Below are 18,114 nucleotides of genomic sequence, written 5' to 3' on the forward strand. Positions count from 1 at the left end.
CTGTCTACAACCTAGCTCCTTCTTGCATCACAATGGGAACTCAGGTGCTGTGGGCTCTGCTGGGACCAACAAGGGGACACAGGACATGGGATGTGATGGAAAGACTTGTTGGCAAGGGGGGAGGGACCACAATAGACCGTCTTCGTCTAAGATAGCAGAGCCTGCCAGCTCCTCTCAGGAAACAGAGAAGGGGAACCTAACTGCTGGTCTGAAAGGACACCCTGTGTGGGGGGTAGCCATTTTCCCCCATCAGGCACAACCCACTAACTCTTCATGGCTCCTGAGGACCAGCTGCACCTGGGCTAGGGCAGGTAGAGCCTGCTGTCAGGAGGCTCTGCTTCCCGAATGCCAGAAGGCAGGATGATCCTGTTGCGTCTGCAGGCAAGTGTCCGATACAAATGGAATGCACAGAGAACTGGATGGAAGACAGGCACAGGAAAAGCAGAGAGCAAGGTACCAACACCCTGTGCCCCCAACACACACACACACACACACACACACACACACACACACACACACACCCCTGACCTGAGGCTGTGAGCTCAGGAGGGGAGGGTCACAGAGCAGCACAGGGCCAAGCACATGGTAGATGCTTCAACATGTTCAACAGCAGAGGGCAGTGTGTATAACTCCTGAGTCAGAGAACTGGGAGTCTAGCAAAGCAGAAGGGGACAGACATCCTTGTGGCCTTGGGCAACATCCCTCTCCCACCTGAGGTTATCAGCTATTGAAGAGGTTCTCAACGTATGCGTAGCAACTCCTTTGACAAACCTCTATCTCCAAAAATATTTACATGACGATTCAGAACAGCAGCAAAATTACAGTTATGAAGCAGCAATGAAAATATTTTTTGTGGTTGAGGGGCTGGCTCATCACAACATCAGGAACTTGTATTATAGGGTCACAGCATTAGGAAGGTTCAGAACTACTGAAGCTGGAGAAACTAAGGCAGGGGGCAGAGTGACTGGGGCCTGTCTGTCTACTAACTTGATACAAGCCTGCATTTACCTTGGCAGAAGCAGCTGGGTAGAGGTGGCACGGCCGCCCAGGTCTGCATTTTCTCAGCTGTCTGCTCCCAACCCAGTGATTACCTCTACCTCCCACCTCGCCTGGGTAGTGTGGTCAGCAGCTATCTCAGGCAAAAGAGAGAGAGAGAGAGAGAGAGAGAGAGAGAGGAGAGAGAGAGAGGGGGGCTTTGCCGAGGGTACTAACTATAGAGCCTGGCTGAATTGTCATTTCACCTGGAGCCCCTGGGGGATCAAGGCAGTAAACCCCACCACACACACAGCCCACCCGACCATTCTGCTGTCCCAGTATATTAGTCAGGGTTCTCTAGAGTCACAGAACTTACAGATAGTCTCTAGATAGTAAAGGAATTTATTGATGACTTACAGTCGGCAGCCAATTCCCAACAATTGTTCAGTCGCAGCTGTGAATGGAAGTCCAAGGATCTAGCAGTTACTCAGTCTCACGCAGCAAGCAGGCGAAGGAGCAAGAGCAAGAAGCTAGACTCCCTTCTTCCAATGTCCTTATATTGTCTCCAGCAGAAGGTGTAGCCCAGATTAAAGGTGTGTTCCACCACACCTTTAATCCCAGATGAAAGGCGTAGCCCAGATTAAATGTGTGTTCCTTAAACTCGGAGATTCAATCTTCTGGAATTCATAGCCACTGTGGCTCAAGATCTTCAAACCAAGATCCAGATAAGGATCTCCAAGCCTCCAGATAAGGGTCACTGGTGAGCCTTCCAATTCCGGATTGTAATTCATTCCAAATATTGTCAAGTTGACAACCAGGAATAGCCACTACAATCCACCCCTTGTCAACTTGACACAAATAATATCTCATGTTCACATAAAACAATAACAAGGTTGTAAATACGCCTAACATGATATAACTATCCCTCGTACAATCGCAAACGCATTAGTAAATTTACAATGGGCATTCATATTACTTTATAATCCTCGTTTCTGCAACTGGTTACGTGGCCTTAATTGGTATTTATAACTACCTTCCTCTACTACCCATTCTGTATTTCCTTCACCTTCAGCCAGCACCTCAGCAGGTCTTGGCTCTTTTCCTGGAGGATTGACCCATACCTTCATTCCTGATGGGTCTGTGTCCTTTGTCATCCTGCTTGGATTAGGCTGTTGTAGTTTCCCATTGACTTTAATCACAGGACATGGTAGTACTAAGAGACGCCCTAAGGGATCTCCTACACTCCAGACATAATCTTGCTTACCACCATTGTGAAGAGGTAATCCAATTTCCCCATGGTAATCTGGATCTATCACCCCTCCTAACACTGTTATTCCTTTTTTAGCCTGTTGGTTTAAGGGCATTAGAAGCCCAAAATGACCAGGGGGAAGTCTGAGCTTCCAGTTCAATGGAATGTTTGTTGTAGCTCCTGGTAGGAGCACTCCCCTCTCTGGAGCCAAAACTTCTAGGCCAGCAGAACCTAGAGTTATGGGGACAGGAAGCAAAAATTTTCCTAGAGGGTCACTAGGAGTGATAGTAAGTGGAACTATTCCGTTTTCCACCCCTTGATTCCTGGACCCATGAATCCTGGCTATGGGTGAAACTGTACCATATATCGAGCGCTGATTCAAAGCATATACTGCCTTCTGAAGAACTCTACCCCAGCCTTCCAAGCTGTTACCACCTAATTGGCGCTGTAACTGCGTCTTCAAAAGGCCATTCCATCTTTCTATCAGCCCAGCTGCTTCAGGATGATGGGGAATGTGGTAAGACCAGTGTATTCCATGATCGTGGGCCCACTGTCGTACTTCTCTGGCTGTGAAATGAGTTCCTTGGTCAGAAGCAATACTGTGTGGAATACCATGACGATAGATGAGGCATTCTGTCAGTCCGTGAATGGTGGTTTTAGCAGAGGCATTACGTGCAGGAAAGGCAAATCCATAACCAGAATAAGTATCTACTCCAGTAAGAACAAAACGCTGTCCTTTCCACGAAGGAAGTGGTCCAATGTAGTCAACCTGCCACCAGGTTGCTGGCTGGTCACCTCGAGGAATGGTGCCATATCTGGGGCTCAGTGTTGGTTTCTGCTGTTGGCAGATCTGGCAATCAGCAGCAGCAGTAGCCAGGTCAGCTTTGGTGAGTGGAAGCCCGTGTTGCTGAGCCCAAGCATAACCTCCATCTCGACCACCATGACCACTTTGTTCATGTGCCCATTGAGCAATGACAGGGATGGCTGGGGAGAGAGGCTGACTGTCCACAGAACGGGTCATCTTATCCACTTGATTATTGAACTCCTCCTCGGCTGAAGTCACCTTTTGGTGAGCATTTACATGGGACACAAATATCTTCACATCCTTTGCCCATTTGGAGAGATCTATCCACATACTTCTTCCCCAGATGTCTTTCTCACCAATTTTCCAATTGTGATCTTTCCAAGTCCCTGACCATCCAGCCAATCCATTGGCTACAGCCCATGAGTCAGTGAATAATCGTACATCTGGCCATTTCTTCTTGCAAACAAACTGTAATACCATGTGTACTGCCCGAAGTTCTGACCACTGTGAAGATTTCCCTTCACCTGTGTCTTTCAAGGTTGTCCCAGAAAGAGGTTGTAATGCTGCAGCTGTCCACTTCTGGGTGGTGCCTGCATAACGTGCAGAGCCATCAGTAAACCAGGCTCTAGTCTTCTCCTCTTCGGTCAGTCGATCATAGGGAACACCCCATGAGGCTATAGATGCATGCTTGGCAGCAGATGGCATTGTAACAGGAGTAGAAACCATAGGCATTTGAGCAACTTCTTCATGTAACTTGCTTGTGCCTTCAGGACCTGCTCTGGCCCGATCACGTATATACCACTTCCATTTGATAATAGACTGCTGCTGTGCATGTCCCACTTTATGACTTGCAGGGTCTGATAGTACCCAGCTCATGATGGGTAGTTCAGGTCGCATAGTAACTTGGTGTCCTATCGTCAAACGTTCAGTTTCCACTAAGGCCCAATAGCAGGCCAAGAGCTGTTTTTCAAAGGGAGAATAGTTGTCTGCAGATGATGGTAGAGCTTTGCTCCAAAATCCCAAAGGTCTTTTCTGTGATTCACCTACAGGGGCCTGCCAGAGGCTCCAAACAGCATCTCTATCAGCCACAGACACCTCAAGTACCATCGGGTCTACTGGGTCATATGGTCCAAGTGGTAGAGCAGCCTGCACAGCAGCCTGGACCTGTTGAAGGGCCTTCTCCTGTTCCAGGCCCCACACAAAGCTAGCAGCTTTCCGAGTCACTTGGTAAATAGGCCTAAGTAACACACCCAAGTGAGGGATGTGTTGTCTCCAGAATCCAAATAGACCCACTAAACGTGCTTCTTTCTTGGTTGTAGGAGGGGCCAGGTGCAATAACTTATCTTTCACCTTAGAAGGAATATCTCTGCATGCCCCACACCACTGGACTCCTAAGAATTTCACTGAGGTAGATGGTCCTTGAATTTTGGTTGGATTTATTTCCCATCCTCTGATACGCATATGTGTTACCAATGAGTCCAAAGTGGTTGCTACTTCCTGCTCACTTGGTCCAATCAGCATAATGTCATCAATATAGTGCACCAATGTGATATTTTGTGGAAGATCCAAACGATCAAGATCCCTTCTAACTAAATTATGACACAGGGCAGGAGAGTTAATATATCCTTGAGGCAAAATTGTGAAAGTATACTGTTGGCCTTGCCAACTGAAAGCAAATTGCTTCTGGTGGTCCTTATGGACAGGTACTGAGAAGAAGGCATTTGCCAGATCAATAGCTGCATACCAGGTGCCAGGAGATGTGTTAATTTGCTCAAGTAACAAAACTACATCTGGTACAGCAGCTGCAATTGGAGTTACTACCTGATTTAGTTTTCGATAATCAACTGTCATTCTCCATGATCCATCTGTTTTCTGCACTGGCCAGATAGGAGAGTTAAATGGAGATGTGGTGGGAACCACCACCCCTGCATCTTTCAAGTCCTTGATAGTGGCAGTAATTTCTGCAATGCCTCCAGGAATACGATACTGTTTTTGATTCACTATTTTCTTTGGCAGAGGCAACTCTAAAGGCTTCCATTTGGCCTTTCCAACCATAATAGCCCTCACTTTACAGTTCAGGGAACCAATATGAGAATTCTGCCAATTTCTGAGTATATCTATCCCAATTATACATTCTGGAACTGGGGAAATCACCACAGGATGTGTCCGGGGACCTACTGGACCTACTGTGAGTCAGACATCAGTCAAAACTCCATTAATCACCTGCCCTCCATAAGCCCCTACTTTAACTGGAGGGCCACAATGTTTCTTGGGATCCCCTGGGATCAGTGTCAACTCAGAACCAGTATCCAGCAGACCCCGAAAAGTCTGATTATTTCCTTTTCCCCAGTGTACAGTTACCCTTGTAAAAGGCCGTAGGTCCCTCTGGGGAAGAACTGGAGAAAGGGTAACAGCAAAACCTTTGAGTGTCTTATCAAGATCCTTCCTCAGCGGAACCTGGCCACCCCTTCATTCAAGGGGTTCTGGATCTGCAAACTGTCTCAAGTCTGGAAATTGATTCACTGGCCGAGATTGCTGTTTACCACGATCTAATGTAGCCTTTCTTTCATTTGGCTGTTTACCACGATCTAATGTAGCCTTTCTTTCATTTGTTTGAGAATTTTTCTGCTTATACAGATCAAACAAATATGCAGTAGGCTTCCTATGTATTTCATTCCTGGAAACACCATGATTGGTTAGCCAGTACCAAAGGTCCAACCGAGTCATGCCATTATAAATTTCACCTCTCCTGTGCTGACCATTACTGGGTATGTTATTATAAACATTCTTTTGTCTACGCTGTCCATTATAATAACTAGAATCACCTTGTCTCGGGCAATTCAGTGCTGCCACCTGGCCCTTGTTACCTCGGAATCCAACTAAACCCAGTGAATTTAATTCATCTAATTGAGCAGAAGCATCTCCAATGCTAAGATCTGGCACAAGGAAAAGGGAAAGAACAAAACCCTTCAAATGTGCTGGTGCCCCTCTCACCAATTTGCGTCTTATAGAGCTGGTGAAAGGCATATCTTCTGGACCTTCCCATTGTGGACAATTATGCTTTACACAATATATCCACTCTAGCATTGCAATTTCCCTAAGTCTTAAAATCCCTTCATCAACACTAAGCCATGGAATATCAGGCATCTCCAAGTCATTTCCAGTAGGCCATCTTTTGATAAACACCTCAGCCAACCATTCAAACAAACTTTTGACACCTTTTTTAACTATGCGAGCTTCCGTATTAAACCTAGAATCTCTACTCAGAGGACCCATGTCAATAAACTCAGCCTGCTCTAGTTTTATGTTCCTTCCACCCTTATCCCACACCCTTAAAATCCATTCCCACACATATTCACCAGGTTTCTGCTTGAATGAATTAGCAAACTCATTAAGCTCCTTAGTAGTGTAGCGAATTTCCTCATGGACTACACTTTCTACCTCCCCTCTAGGAGCCTGTTTTGCTTTGAGTCTGGTTACAGGTCTAGAAGAAACTATTGGTGGGCCGTGAGCAGACTCTGCAAAATTAATTTCCTCATGTGGGGAAGGCATTATTTCAAGAGGTGGGGCTGAGGGTACTACTTCCTCAGGTGGGGCAAACCCTTGAGAATCTGAGGATTCAAAATTTTCAGCTTCAACATGGTCTTCCCACACATCCCCATCCCATGTTGTAGGATCCCATTCTTTGCCAATTAGAGCCCTTACTTTAACTGTCGACACACTCTGAGGCTGAGACTTGAATTTTCGCTGTAGTTCAGCCAACCTTACAATGAGAGTTTCTGTTTGATTTTCTGCAACTTGAGCTCTATTGCTACAAGAGAGAAGATTCTCCTCAAGGACACACTTAGCAACTTTTAGATCGTTTACTTGTGTCTGGAGCCTTTTGATTTTATCACACAACTCCTTCCTTTCATTCATCATTTTTTCCACAGATACTAAGAGCAGCCAGCCAGTAAAATCATTTTTCGATTTTTTCCCCATCTTGTAGAAAGCTTTGTGCACTGAATCACCTAATTCATTAAGAAAATCAAGGGCATTAGCTTCTTTAAGTTCGGAATATAGTTTCAACCATGGGTCTTCAAAATTCTCTGAGCTCCCAGGAGGGAGAGAATCTGGAGAGGTTTCAATAGTTGAAAGTGCTGGTGGATCAACAAGCCAATTCCAGAATTTTAAAAGATTCATCCTTGTACTTCTGTTACTCTAGAACCACTCCTGGTACCAACTTCTATATTAGTCAGGGTTCTCTAGAGTCACAGAACTTACAGATAGTCTCTAGATAGTAAAGGAATTTATTGATGACTTACAGTCGGCAGCCAATTCCCAACAATTGTTCAGTCGCAGCTGTGAATGGAAGTCCAAGGATCTAGCAGTTACTCAGTCTCACGCAGCAAGCAGGCGAAGGAGCAAGAGCAAGAAGCTAGACTCCCTTCTTCCAATGTCCTTATATTGTCTCCAGCAGAAGGTGTAGCCCAGATTAAAGGTGTGTTCCACCACACCTTTAATCCCAGATGAAAGGCGTAGCCCAGATTAAATGTGTGTTCCTTAAACTCGGAGATTCAATCTTCTGGAATTCATAGCCACTGTGGCTCAAGATCTTCAAACCAAGATCCAGATAAGGATCTCCAAGCCTCCAGATAAGGGTCACTGGTGAGCCTTCCAATTCCGGATTGTAATTCATTCCAAATATTGTCAAGTTGACAACCAGGAATAGCCACTACACCCAGCAAGGAGGCTGGCCTAGCCTGGTTGGCACAGCCGTATCCAGTGCCAAGTCATCCCCTCAGTCCTCCACCCTGAGGGGCAGGGCAGCATTTGAGAACACAGTATGGCAAGTCAAGTCCAACAAGAGCTCAGCTCACGCGAGCAGCCATGGAGGAGTACCTTCACCTTCACCTCTGCCTGCCTTTCCGCTTCCCAGCCACACTCAAGGCAACCGCATCAAGCCCTTGGAGACTAAATATGGGAATCTATGCAGCGTGTTCGCCCAGGCCCAGCACACGGTGTGTTGGACCATAAACAGTTTGTAGTAGAATCTGGCCTCTGAAATGCTTGGGACCAGGAATTCTCTCTAGCTCAGAATCTTCTTTTTGCGTACAGACGATGAGACATCTTGGGCATGGAGCCCAGGTCTAGGCAGCTTGCTGACCTGTGTGCCATATGTACCTTATAAACATAACCTGAGGTCATTTTTACAGTATTTTAAAGTAACATTTTGGGACATGAAATAACCCTTGTTTGGGCTTAGTTGTCAAGAGTTGTAGCATGGTGTTGATACAGGACTTTGAACATTTGAAACATCTGGGATCTGGGGATCAGGGATGCTAGCGTAGGAGATCTGTGGTGACCTTAGGCGCTGCACTCCTAGTGCCTTGCACTAGGCTGGTTCTTGGTAAATGTGAGTGATGAGTGCTGAATGCGGGAGTGCCCTCAGACACCAGTGTGTGTGGGGGGGGAGGGGGGGGGAGTTGGCCAGAGGGAAGACCTGGGCCGAGGTGGGCTGACACATGCACACTCCACTAGAGACTAGAACTACTACATGACCTCATGCAGAAGTGGCCATGTGGGAATGTCAGCCCAGAGGAGCCACAACATCCAATGTTAGAAACAAAAGTGCAGCCCAGGGCCGGGGTGTGGCTAACTAAGCAGAGGCTGTAGGTTTAATCCCCAGCAATGGAAGGGTGGGTAGGCAGATTTTCATGCAAGCAGGTTTAAAGCTGGCGACTAATTTGATTTTAAAATCAGGCCAGTAAGAACTATTAACTTTAGCAGAGTGGCGGGATGTGAAATCAACACAAATGTCAGTTGTGTTGCTATAACAACAGACAATCCAAGGGAGAAAAATAAAATCATTCCACTTGTGGTCGCCTCAAGAGAAGAAAACCAGGGTAAATGTAAGCAGGAGGAGCTGGGGAGACGGCTTGTGGATAAAGTGCCTGCTGCTCAAGCCGTGGGCCTTAGCGCAGGCCCCCATCATCCACGGACAAAGCTGGGCGTGGCTGGAGCCAGAGAGATGGCTCAGTGGCTAGTTAAGTGGCCGGGTGTCCAGATGACCCACACGGCATCTCACAACCATCTGTAGTAACTGCAGGCCTCAAAGGGTACTGCACGGAAGTGGTGCACAGACAGACAGACATGCAAGCAGAGTATTCCTACACATAAAGAATAGAAAGGTTAATATGTATTAATCCAGGCAGGGCTGCACATGGCGCTGGAGGACTGAGACAGGAAGTACATTCCAGGGCTTTCCTAAACAGTCTGGCCAAAATGGTGGGCGCCGGGAACAGCAAGAGACTTTATCTCAAAAACTAAGGTGGGAAGTGACAGAGGGAGATACTCGGTGTCACCTCCAGCCTCTGCCCGTGGGGGTGTCTGCAAACACACGGGAACGTGCATGCACAGTCACACACCAAGACCGTACAGAATGAAGACTTCAAAAGCAGCTGAAGGAGATTGAAGACAGCAGCATAAAGGAAAGGTATCGTGGGTCATGGGTGGGAGACGCAATAAATTGGGTTTCAGCAGAACTCAGAGCAATCTAGAGAGGCAAGACAGTTACTACCAAAACCTAACAGCATTTTCTGAAGACATTAAAAAAAAAAATCCACGCTAAAACTCGTGCAAAGTTAAAGGATGCCAAACAAGAAAAATGAAGGTGGAAGTCTGTACCTTGACTTCAGTACCACAGCGATCCGAGCAGTGTGGCGCAGGCAGGAAGGCAGACGTGAGGATAACAGGGAGGACTAGGGAGTCCGGAGTAGACCTCACAGATATGACCTGACGATTTTTGACAAGTATGCAAAGACCGTGCAATGGCAAAGAATAATAATACTGACAACTGGAGAACGGTGTACTGTGTCGTCTCCGCATGCCAAATAATGAAGTCTGGCCCTTACCCATATACCATAGAGTAATATACAGAAAAAACCAGCAAATGGATCAAAGACCCAAACACAAGAAATCAAATGATAAGACTCTTAGAAGGATAGAGAGAAAAACTTCATAGACACTGAATTTGGCAGTGGAATTTTTGATATGACCACTAAAGCACAAACAGTTTTTAAAAAAAAAGTTAAGTGGTCTTTACAAAAATTAACTTTTGAACTTCTACAACTTGACAAAAATCACAGGTATAGGGGCTGGAGACGAGATGTAGAAGCTAAAAGCACTGGCTGCTCTCTCAAAAGATCCGGGTCTGATTCCTAGCAACCCACACTGTGGCAAACATCTGTGTGTAACTCCAGTTCCGAGGGATCTGATGCCCTCTTCTGGCTTCTGCAGGTACCACATGCAGGCAAAACATGCATACACAGCTGGTGGTGGCGCATGCCTTTAATCCCAGCACTTGGGAGGCAGAGGCAGGTGGATTTCTAAGTTCGAGGCCAGTCTGGTCTACAAAGTGAGTTCCAGGACACCCAGGGCTACATAGGGAAACCCTGTCTCAAAAAACAACAAAAAAAAAACAAAACAAACAAAACACGCATACACATAGAAAATAAAAGTAAAAACAAGACATTAAAAAATAGCATCCCAGGTGGAGAGCTTCCGGTATGATCCCTGAAACCAAAGTCATCGAGTGAAAGGCAACCAGGGAGTGGGAAGGAAATGTGCTACTCAGTTACTGTGAAAGGGTTAACATCCGAGAAAAAAGGCCTACCACTCAGCAACAGACACCAAATCACCTGGGCCAAAAAAGAACTTGGCTGAGGTAGCATACACCTTTAGTCCCAGCACTCAGGAAGCAGGCAGATTTCTGAGTTCGAGGCCAGCTTGATCTACAAAGTGAGTTCCAGGACAGCCAAGGCTACAGAGAAACTTTATCTTGAAAATCTAAACAAAACAAAACCCTTAAACCACACAATGAGACACCACTCTATACCCACTGGAATGGCTATTAAATAAGCGTCAAGGAGGACACAGAGACCAGTACTCTGGGCGCTGTTGGTGGCATGGGAAATGGTGTAGCTACTGTGGAAAACACAGTGGTGGATCCTCAAAAAATTATAAACTGAGTTCGGCATGGAGGTGACCACTCCAAAAAATTATAAACTGAGTTCGGCATGGAGGTGCCCACCCCTACCGCCCCAGCCCCTAAGAAACCAGAGACAGGACTGTTGCCTGTGAGTTCAAGGTCACATAGGAAGCCTCTAAGAAAAAAGGAAAAATATAATGATAATAGTCAGTTATGTAGCCTACACCTGTAATACCAGCACACAGGAGGCAGCAGGAGAGTCACCCTGAGTTCAACAGCAGCTTGAGCTAATACAGTAAGGCATAGTAGCACACACCTTTAATCCCAGCACTTGGAAGGCAGAGAGAGGTAGATCTCTATGAGTCTGAAAGTTTGAGGCTAGCCTGGTCTACCCAGGGAGTTCCAGGACAAACAAAGCCACACAGTGAGACCCCTGTCTGTTTAAAAATGGAGGGGGAAGAGGCAGAGGCAGGCAGATTTCTGAGTTCGAGGCCAACCTGGTCTACAGAGTGAGTTCCAGGACAGCCAAGGCTACACAGAGAAACCCTGTCTTGAAAACACCAATGAATAAATAAATAAATTGAAAAAATGGAGGGGGGAAAAAGCAAGGAAAAGAAGCCACATCTCAAGGATAAATAAACAAGAAGAGATAACGAAGCCCTACACCATCCAGTAATTCCAACCCTGGGCATATGCACCAAAGAACTGAAAGCAGGAACTGGAAGGACAGCTGTGCACAGGTGTTGGTAGCAGTGTCACTCACCGTGCCCAGAAGGTGGCCACTACCTACTGTGGAGCTCATGGGAACAACAAAATAGCCAGCACCAGTTAGTGAGTTCCAAGGCACACTAGGCTAGATGGAGAGCTTATCTCAGAAAAACCAACAGCAGGGCTGGAGAGATGGTTCAAGCAGTTAAGAGCACTAACTGCTCTTCCAGAGGTCCTGAGTTCAATCCCCAGCAACTACACGGTGGCTCGCAACTATCTGTAATGGGCATCTGATGCCCTCTTCTGGTGTGTCTGAAGACAGCGACAGTGTCCTCACATACATGAAAGAAATAAATAAACTTAAAAAAGAAAGAAAAGAAAAACCAACAGCCAACAACATAAAACAAAACCCACGGTGAGGCTCAGGAATTCAAGGGGCCACAGGAACAGCCCCCACAGGACAGTACACTTTATAGTTCATAACCAACTTCTTGTCCACTCTTACAAGCCACACTCATCTCGGCCTGGCTGGAATTCAGAAAGTGGGGTTCACAGGACAGACAACTCTCCCTACAGCCTCACAGCCAAGACCACCTCAGACAGATGTATTTCCAGGGTTCCAGAGTCACATCTGCCCCTACAATGTGCTAGCACATCTGGATTCTGTTGTCTTATCCGTTTGCAGATGAGGAAATGAGGTGCAGACTGGTAGTTACCTAGCCCAGGACTAGTAAGTGCTGCCAGAGTCAGGGTTTACTCACAGCTCAGGAGGCTGGCCATGTCTCCACAGGGTTGGACCCTACAGAGCACAGCTACAGATACCATCCCTTAAGAACATTGTAATAAACACATAACCAAAAAGCCCACCAATAAAACCTGAGCAGAGGCTAGATACAGTTTTGAATTCTCAAGTCATCTGAGGCCTGAGGGTGGGTTAAGGTCCACCTTAAAGGTGATGAGAGGAGCGGAGCTAGGGACACCAGAAAGTCTGAGCAGTTCACTTTCGACTCCACCCCCCACCTTTTTTTAAAAATTATTTTATGTAAGTACACTGTAGCTGACTTCAGACACACCAGAAGAGGGAATCAGATCTCATAACAGATGGTTGTGAGCCAGCATGTGGTTGCTGGGATTTGAACTCAGGACCTTTGGAAGAACAGTCAGGTGCTCTTACCTGCTGAACCATCTCAGCGGCCCTCAACTACCCCAATTAACAAGCAAGTAGATTCCATCAATTACAGAGGAAAATGTTTTGACTGGGAAGACGCTCAGGTGCCGAAGACACTTGCTGCAGTAAGATACCAGGTTTGAACCTCCTCACCCTACAGCGTCTTCCCGAACCAGAAGAGCGTCACCATCTGGCTTCTGGTGGAGTCTAGGTGCCCTGACAATGTCCTCTGACCTGTTCCCCAGAGGGCAGTGAGTGGCCTCTGCTCATCCCTGCCTCCCCAGGTACCTGGTTCTGCAGCTGGGTGGTTGTGGCTTGCCGGTCACTGTCGTGGAGGGCCAGCCTCTCCCGAAGGACTACCAGCTCCTCCTGAAGCTGGGACATGGCCTCCACGGTCCTATGTACCACGGGGTCTGGGCCTGGTGCCCCGGACAGGCTTGAGCACCTCCCGATGCCAAAGAGCCGCCCACCTACAAGCAAAGTAGTGGCTGATCAGCAGGAGAGTGGAGGTCTGCCTGGAGGAGGGAGGCGGCCATCACAACAGGGCGCACCATCAGGGCGGGAAGAGGATGCTAGCAGGTGGGGCTGAAGGATACAGCAAAATGGGTTTGCAGGGGACCTCCAGGTTGGCCTCTGGGGAAGTCACTTTAGCTATAGCTTCTAGGGGACAGAACTGCCTAAACCAAGACTGAGGAAAACCATTTTTCCTGAATCCCCTCAAACTGGTGAATTCCAGCCAGGGCTAGTGCATCTCTCAGTGGCCAGCCCTCAGGCAATTTCCACTTGGAAAGAAAGGTGGCTCACTCAGAAATGGCTCTCCATGCTAATTCCCGATCTCTCAAAAGCACAGCAGAGAGTACCAGACTTAGTCAGCTGCTCGGTGTGAAGTGGTCACCTGTGCACGTGGAGGAGGGGTAGGGGGCATGTCTGTGAGCACAGACAGGCCAGCACATGGGACAGACCAGGGGCTAGGCACATTTTCAGGTTGATGCCTGTACAGGGGTCTGGGGGGGGGAACTGGGGTGCAGAGGGGGGTTGAGTGGAGTGTCACACAGGCACAAGAGAGGCCCAACTCCTCCTCCCCCAATACTTTCTACTGTTCTGTCATCAGGATGGGAGACAGGACAAGCATCAGGGGCTGTGATGTGCAATGGGGCTGTTCCAAAGCTCTGTGCAATGAGGAACCAGCAGCAGTCCAGGGGGAACAAGAAAATGACTTGCCTTCTCCCCTCAGCATCCCAAGCTGGGGTCCTGCAAAGAGTCTGGGCATTCGGAGGGAGGCCCAGTGCTAGCTGGGGAGCCTTCTATTTCAATGCAGCCTTAGCTTCTGGCTTTCTCAAAGGTGAGGGGCCACCCCACACCACTAGCAAGCCTTGACCACAGTTCTGCAAAGCCCCAGAGTGGCACAGGGAAATGGGAGGCAGCAGCGGTAGCTGGGCTCCCATGGGTGGGGCTAGTGTCCTCCCACCCCCCACCCCCCCCAGAGATCCGGAGCTGGACAACCCGTGCTAGGCAAGTGGCCCCAGCTGTGTGGCTCTGCATGTGACACACAGCATGAAAGTCACACGGTACAGGCCCAGCCTCTGTGATCTATTCTAGAGGGAGTAAGGGCAGCCCCCGATGCTTCTAGGTCGGCACACGGGGCTGCCACAGATGACATGTGATCAGTATGGCCACAGACTGCACTGGTGCGTGACAGAATGTGCTGGCTTGGCTGAGAGCTGGGCTTGCCTCTTGAATCACATTGAAGGGGGGACCCTGTAGGCTCTTCCTGTGTGAAACAGGGACGATGTACCTAGCCCAAAAGCAGCCCTGGGAAAGTAGCTGGGATCCCACAGGTAGCACAGGTCCGAGTGTCATCCATGACATGGCTCCTGTCCTGGGAGGCTCTGAGCCCCAGACCTCAGCATGGTACCCCGTGTAAGAGGGCCAGGAGTTGAGTGGAACCTGCAGAGTCATGGGTAGTGGAAGAAACTCTCTTGAAGCTAAGGGAGGACTGAGAATGGGAAGAAGGGAGGAGAGGCGAGGCCCAAGGGACCTTGCGCAGACCAAGCCCCTGGCTGAGGAAGCAACCACCTGACCCAACAGGCCAGTTTCCAGAGGCATGGCCCACCACAGGGCCCATGGCTCAGGTGCTGCACCAATCCTCACTGCTAAGAGGACCTAGCCTTCCTCCTCTGGACCTGCCCCACCTTGCTGGCCAGATGGTGGCCATTTTGAAAGCCTGCCTGCCCACTGCTTACCCACACCCTATGCCTGCCCTGAATCTGGGTGGACCAGGGCTCGTTCGTACGGAACAGGCACTGGTTCAGACTCAGAGAGAAGGGAGTGACATCCTCCAACAACCTCAGCAAATTCAGACACACAGACTCTGAGAAAGCAGAAGCACCTTTTCCTAGTACTCCTGGCCTTGTCCTGAGGCTCCGTAAGGTGTTCTCTCCCTGTGTTCATTGGCCAGTACTTACTGCCGAAAACCCAGAACCTGCAAAGGAGCCCGGAGAACCTTCTAAATAAAACCAGCTAGCTCTAGGTGCCACAGCGGTCAGAGGATAATGGAACTGCAGGCTTAGGTGTCTCAGTCTGGGGGGAGGGGAAACAAATCCCTGACCTCTGGATCCTCTGACCAGAACACGGCCAGGCCTCTGCCAAAGGGACCCGGTGGCGAAGGGACCCGGTGGCGTCTGGGAGGCTGCTCTTGCGCCCTGCTTTAGGTAGGTACTGGGAAAAGACAAAAAAGAAGGGAAATCCAACCCAACCTCCAGTGGCCAAAGTCTCTTATCACTGGGTGTGGCCCTGGGACAGACACATGGTTGTCCGTGGATCTGGAAGAGGCTGGACAGAGTCTCAAGTTCATGTCAGGTGGCCAGTCTGGCTGAGCCACTTCCAGCTGTGGGACAGAGGTCTCCCTCCTGCACTAGCTCAGCCAGAGTGTGTCACAGTGGGGCTGACCTCTTTTACCTGTATTTTCTACATTCATGGTACCACCAGCTTCTGGGGCCTCCCGGTCCCGCCTGGGGGCCGGCGCCTGCCTCTTCGGGAGCTCGTCTTCTTTCGTCCCCTGACTCTTGCTCTCGCACCCCTTGTCCCGCAGGGCCTGCTGATGACACAACCAGAATCCTCTCGTGAAGGGGACTGTGCTGAGGAGACACCCCTGCCCTGGGATGGCAAGCACGCTGGTCCCAGGACCCAGCGGTGTCTTCACCAAGGAGGTGTGGACAAAGAGCCCTGCCTGGGACCCAGGGAAGCCAGAGCAACATCTCACAGAAAGAGGACAGTAATTCATACTCTTCAGTCCCACCATAGTCAGTTTCCATACCCGTTTAAAAAAAAGATTCTAAGTTTCCCCAAATAAAGTTTGTGCTATCCCTGCAGGCTCTGTGGGTCAGGAGTCATCAACACGTGAGCAGCCTGTTCACAACAAGCCTCAATGCAGCCCATCCTGCCTTCACACAACAGTCTTAGGGCAACACCCCTGCAGTGTCATCTGCCGTAACACCTTGGCAGACAGCTCCCCACCTGAGGATGGCACTCCCAGGACTAGGAGGGTACACATTGAGTCTATCTGACCAGGACAATGACCATGATGCCTCCTTTGTGCTGTGTCCTACGGGGCTATCCAGGGGCAATGCAACCCCATGTTCTGGTCAAGGAACTAAGGCAAAGGTGCCTGGGCTGAAGCAGGTGAGTGGAGGGGTGGGAAGGGGCGCTTCATTCGGAGACTTCCCGGGAGCTCACGGAGAAAGGCACCAAGCAAGGGAGACAGTATGGGAAAGTGCGAACCCATTTCAGGGTAATGCTACATAAGACACAGGAGAAACGAGCCGGAAAGCCCACAGGCAGCGGGGTCTGTGTGTGCTCGGTGTTGGGGTGTGCACACACAGAGACCCACTGACGTGGAAACAAGTGCACTTTACACTTGGGGAATGGAAATAAACTTCACAACAGGAGAGAAGGCTCTGAGCAGAAAGGGCCTTCCAGGTCACTCTGGACCCATCTGAGGCTCAACTTTTTCCACCTTAAAAGCACCGTTTTGTGGTGTTATGTCCACAGAGCATCTGGGAAGACGCTTTTATGTCTCAAGTCAAGTTAATCTCATTTTATTGTATTTACAGGGTCTCACACTGTAGCCCTGGCTGGCCTGGAACCTGCAGAGATCCATCTGCCTCTGCCTTCTCACTACTGGAATTAAAGGTCTGTGCCAACATCCCAGGGCCAGGTAATACTATTTTTTTTTTAAATGCTCGGTACAAGGAGGGTGACGCCCAGAGAGACAGCGTGTCACCTGCATGCTGTGTGGCTGTGGGTGAATTCTGCACCCTCTCCGAAGCTGTTTCCCTCCCTTCTTAGTCTAGGACCACTAATCTCTGCCCTCTAGTGCCAGTGGGCAAGCCAAAGGCAACAGCAAGCAAGGTGTGCTTACAGTGCCACATAGATAGCTAGGGGAACCACATAGATAGCTAGGATCCCTTTATAGTTTCTCTGATCTACACTTGTTAACTTCGAGCATCAAAAGGCCAGTCAAAAGAATCACAAGGGCTGGAGAGATGGCTCAGTGGCTAAGACTGCTCTTCCAGACGTTCTGAGTTCAATTCCCAGCAACCACAGGTGGCTCATAACCATCTGCAATAGGATCCAATGCTGTGTGTCTGAAGGCAGTGACAGTGTACTCACATATATAAAATAAATAAATTTCTTTTTTTCTCCACAAGAGGAGGTTTATTTGGGGGAAGCGGGGGAGAGGAGAGGAAGAAGGGGATGAAGAAGGGGCCTAAATAAACCTTTTTAAAAAAAGAATTCCAAGAGTGAAAATGGGCCCAGCAGGTGCCTAGTGAGCCACGCCCTCGGCCTCTTCCTCCCTCCATCTCTTGCATTTAGGAAATTTCTCCTCAGCTTAATTCTGTCCCCACCCTTGAACCAACTGCTACACAATCTCCAGCAGGCTGGGGGAGGTTGGGGGTGGGGGTGGCAGGGACCGCAACAGTTGGAAGTTTCCATTTGCCTTCAGACGGGAGCAAAGGTCACACTATTTCTGGGCTGCTGGCTGAAGCACAGGAAGGACAAACGTCCCTGGGGGCTGGGAATTTCTGCAGTGTCCTGGAGGTACCACTCGGTCTTTAGTGCCTGGAACAAGGCTGGACTGACTGAGCCTGTGACCTGCAGGTCACAACCCTGGCGTGGCGCACACTTCGGCGTACATCCATACCCATAAACTTGGCAGAGCTCTGCAGGGGCCGGAGGGA

The 18,114-nt window shown here is 48.9% G+C and overlaps 1 protein-coding gene and 1 long non-coding RNA gene across 17 annotated transcripts in view; one reads left to right on the plus strand and one right to left on the minus strand.

The window, feature by feature from the left end:
- The window catches only part of Kifc3 (kinesin family member C3), a 102,999-nt gene that overhangs the window by 13,536 nt on the left and 71,349 nt on the right, over positions 1-18,114 (minus strand). For 7 of the 16 annotated variants that reach the window (NM_001372312.1, NM_001372313.1, XM_006530720.4 and 4 more), the window contains 2 exons: positions 15,833-15,971; positions 13,163-13,344 (listed from right to left, as the gene is read on the minus strand). The exons of 5 other annotated variants lie outside the window; for them this stretch is intronic. In NM_001372312.1, coding sequence (NP_001359241.1) covers positions 13,163-13,344; positions 15,833-15,971 — 321 coding nt within the window. The remainder of the gene's footprint in view (positions 1-13,162; positions 13,345-15,832; positions 15,972-18,114) is intronic. 4 more of the 16 variants (NM_001372316.1, NM_001372317.1, XM_006530726.4 and 1 more) reach the window with 2 other exon arrangements.
- Gm31224 lies at positions 74-16,246 on the plus strand. Its single transcript, XR_387938.3, has 2 exons — positions 74-453; positions 15,966-16,246. It is a non-coding gene; the product is annotated as a predicted gene, 31224 (long non-coding RNA).

The sequence above is a fragment of the Mus musculus genome, chromosome 8 (assembly GCF_000001635.26).
Source record: "Mus musculus strain C57BL/6J chromosome 8, GRCm38.p6 C57BL/6J".
Classification (NCBI taxonomy): domain Eukaryota; kingdom Metazoa; phylum Chordata; class Mammalia; order Rodentia; family Muridae; genus Mus; species Mus musculus.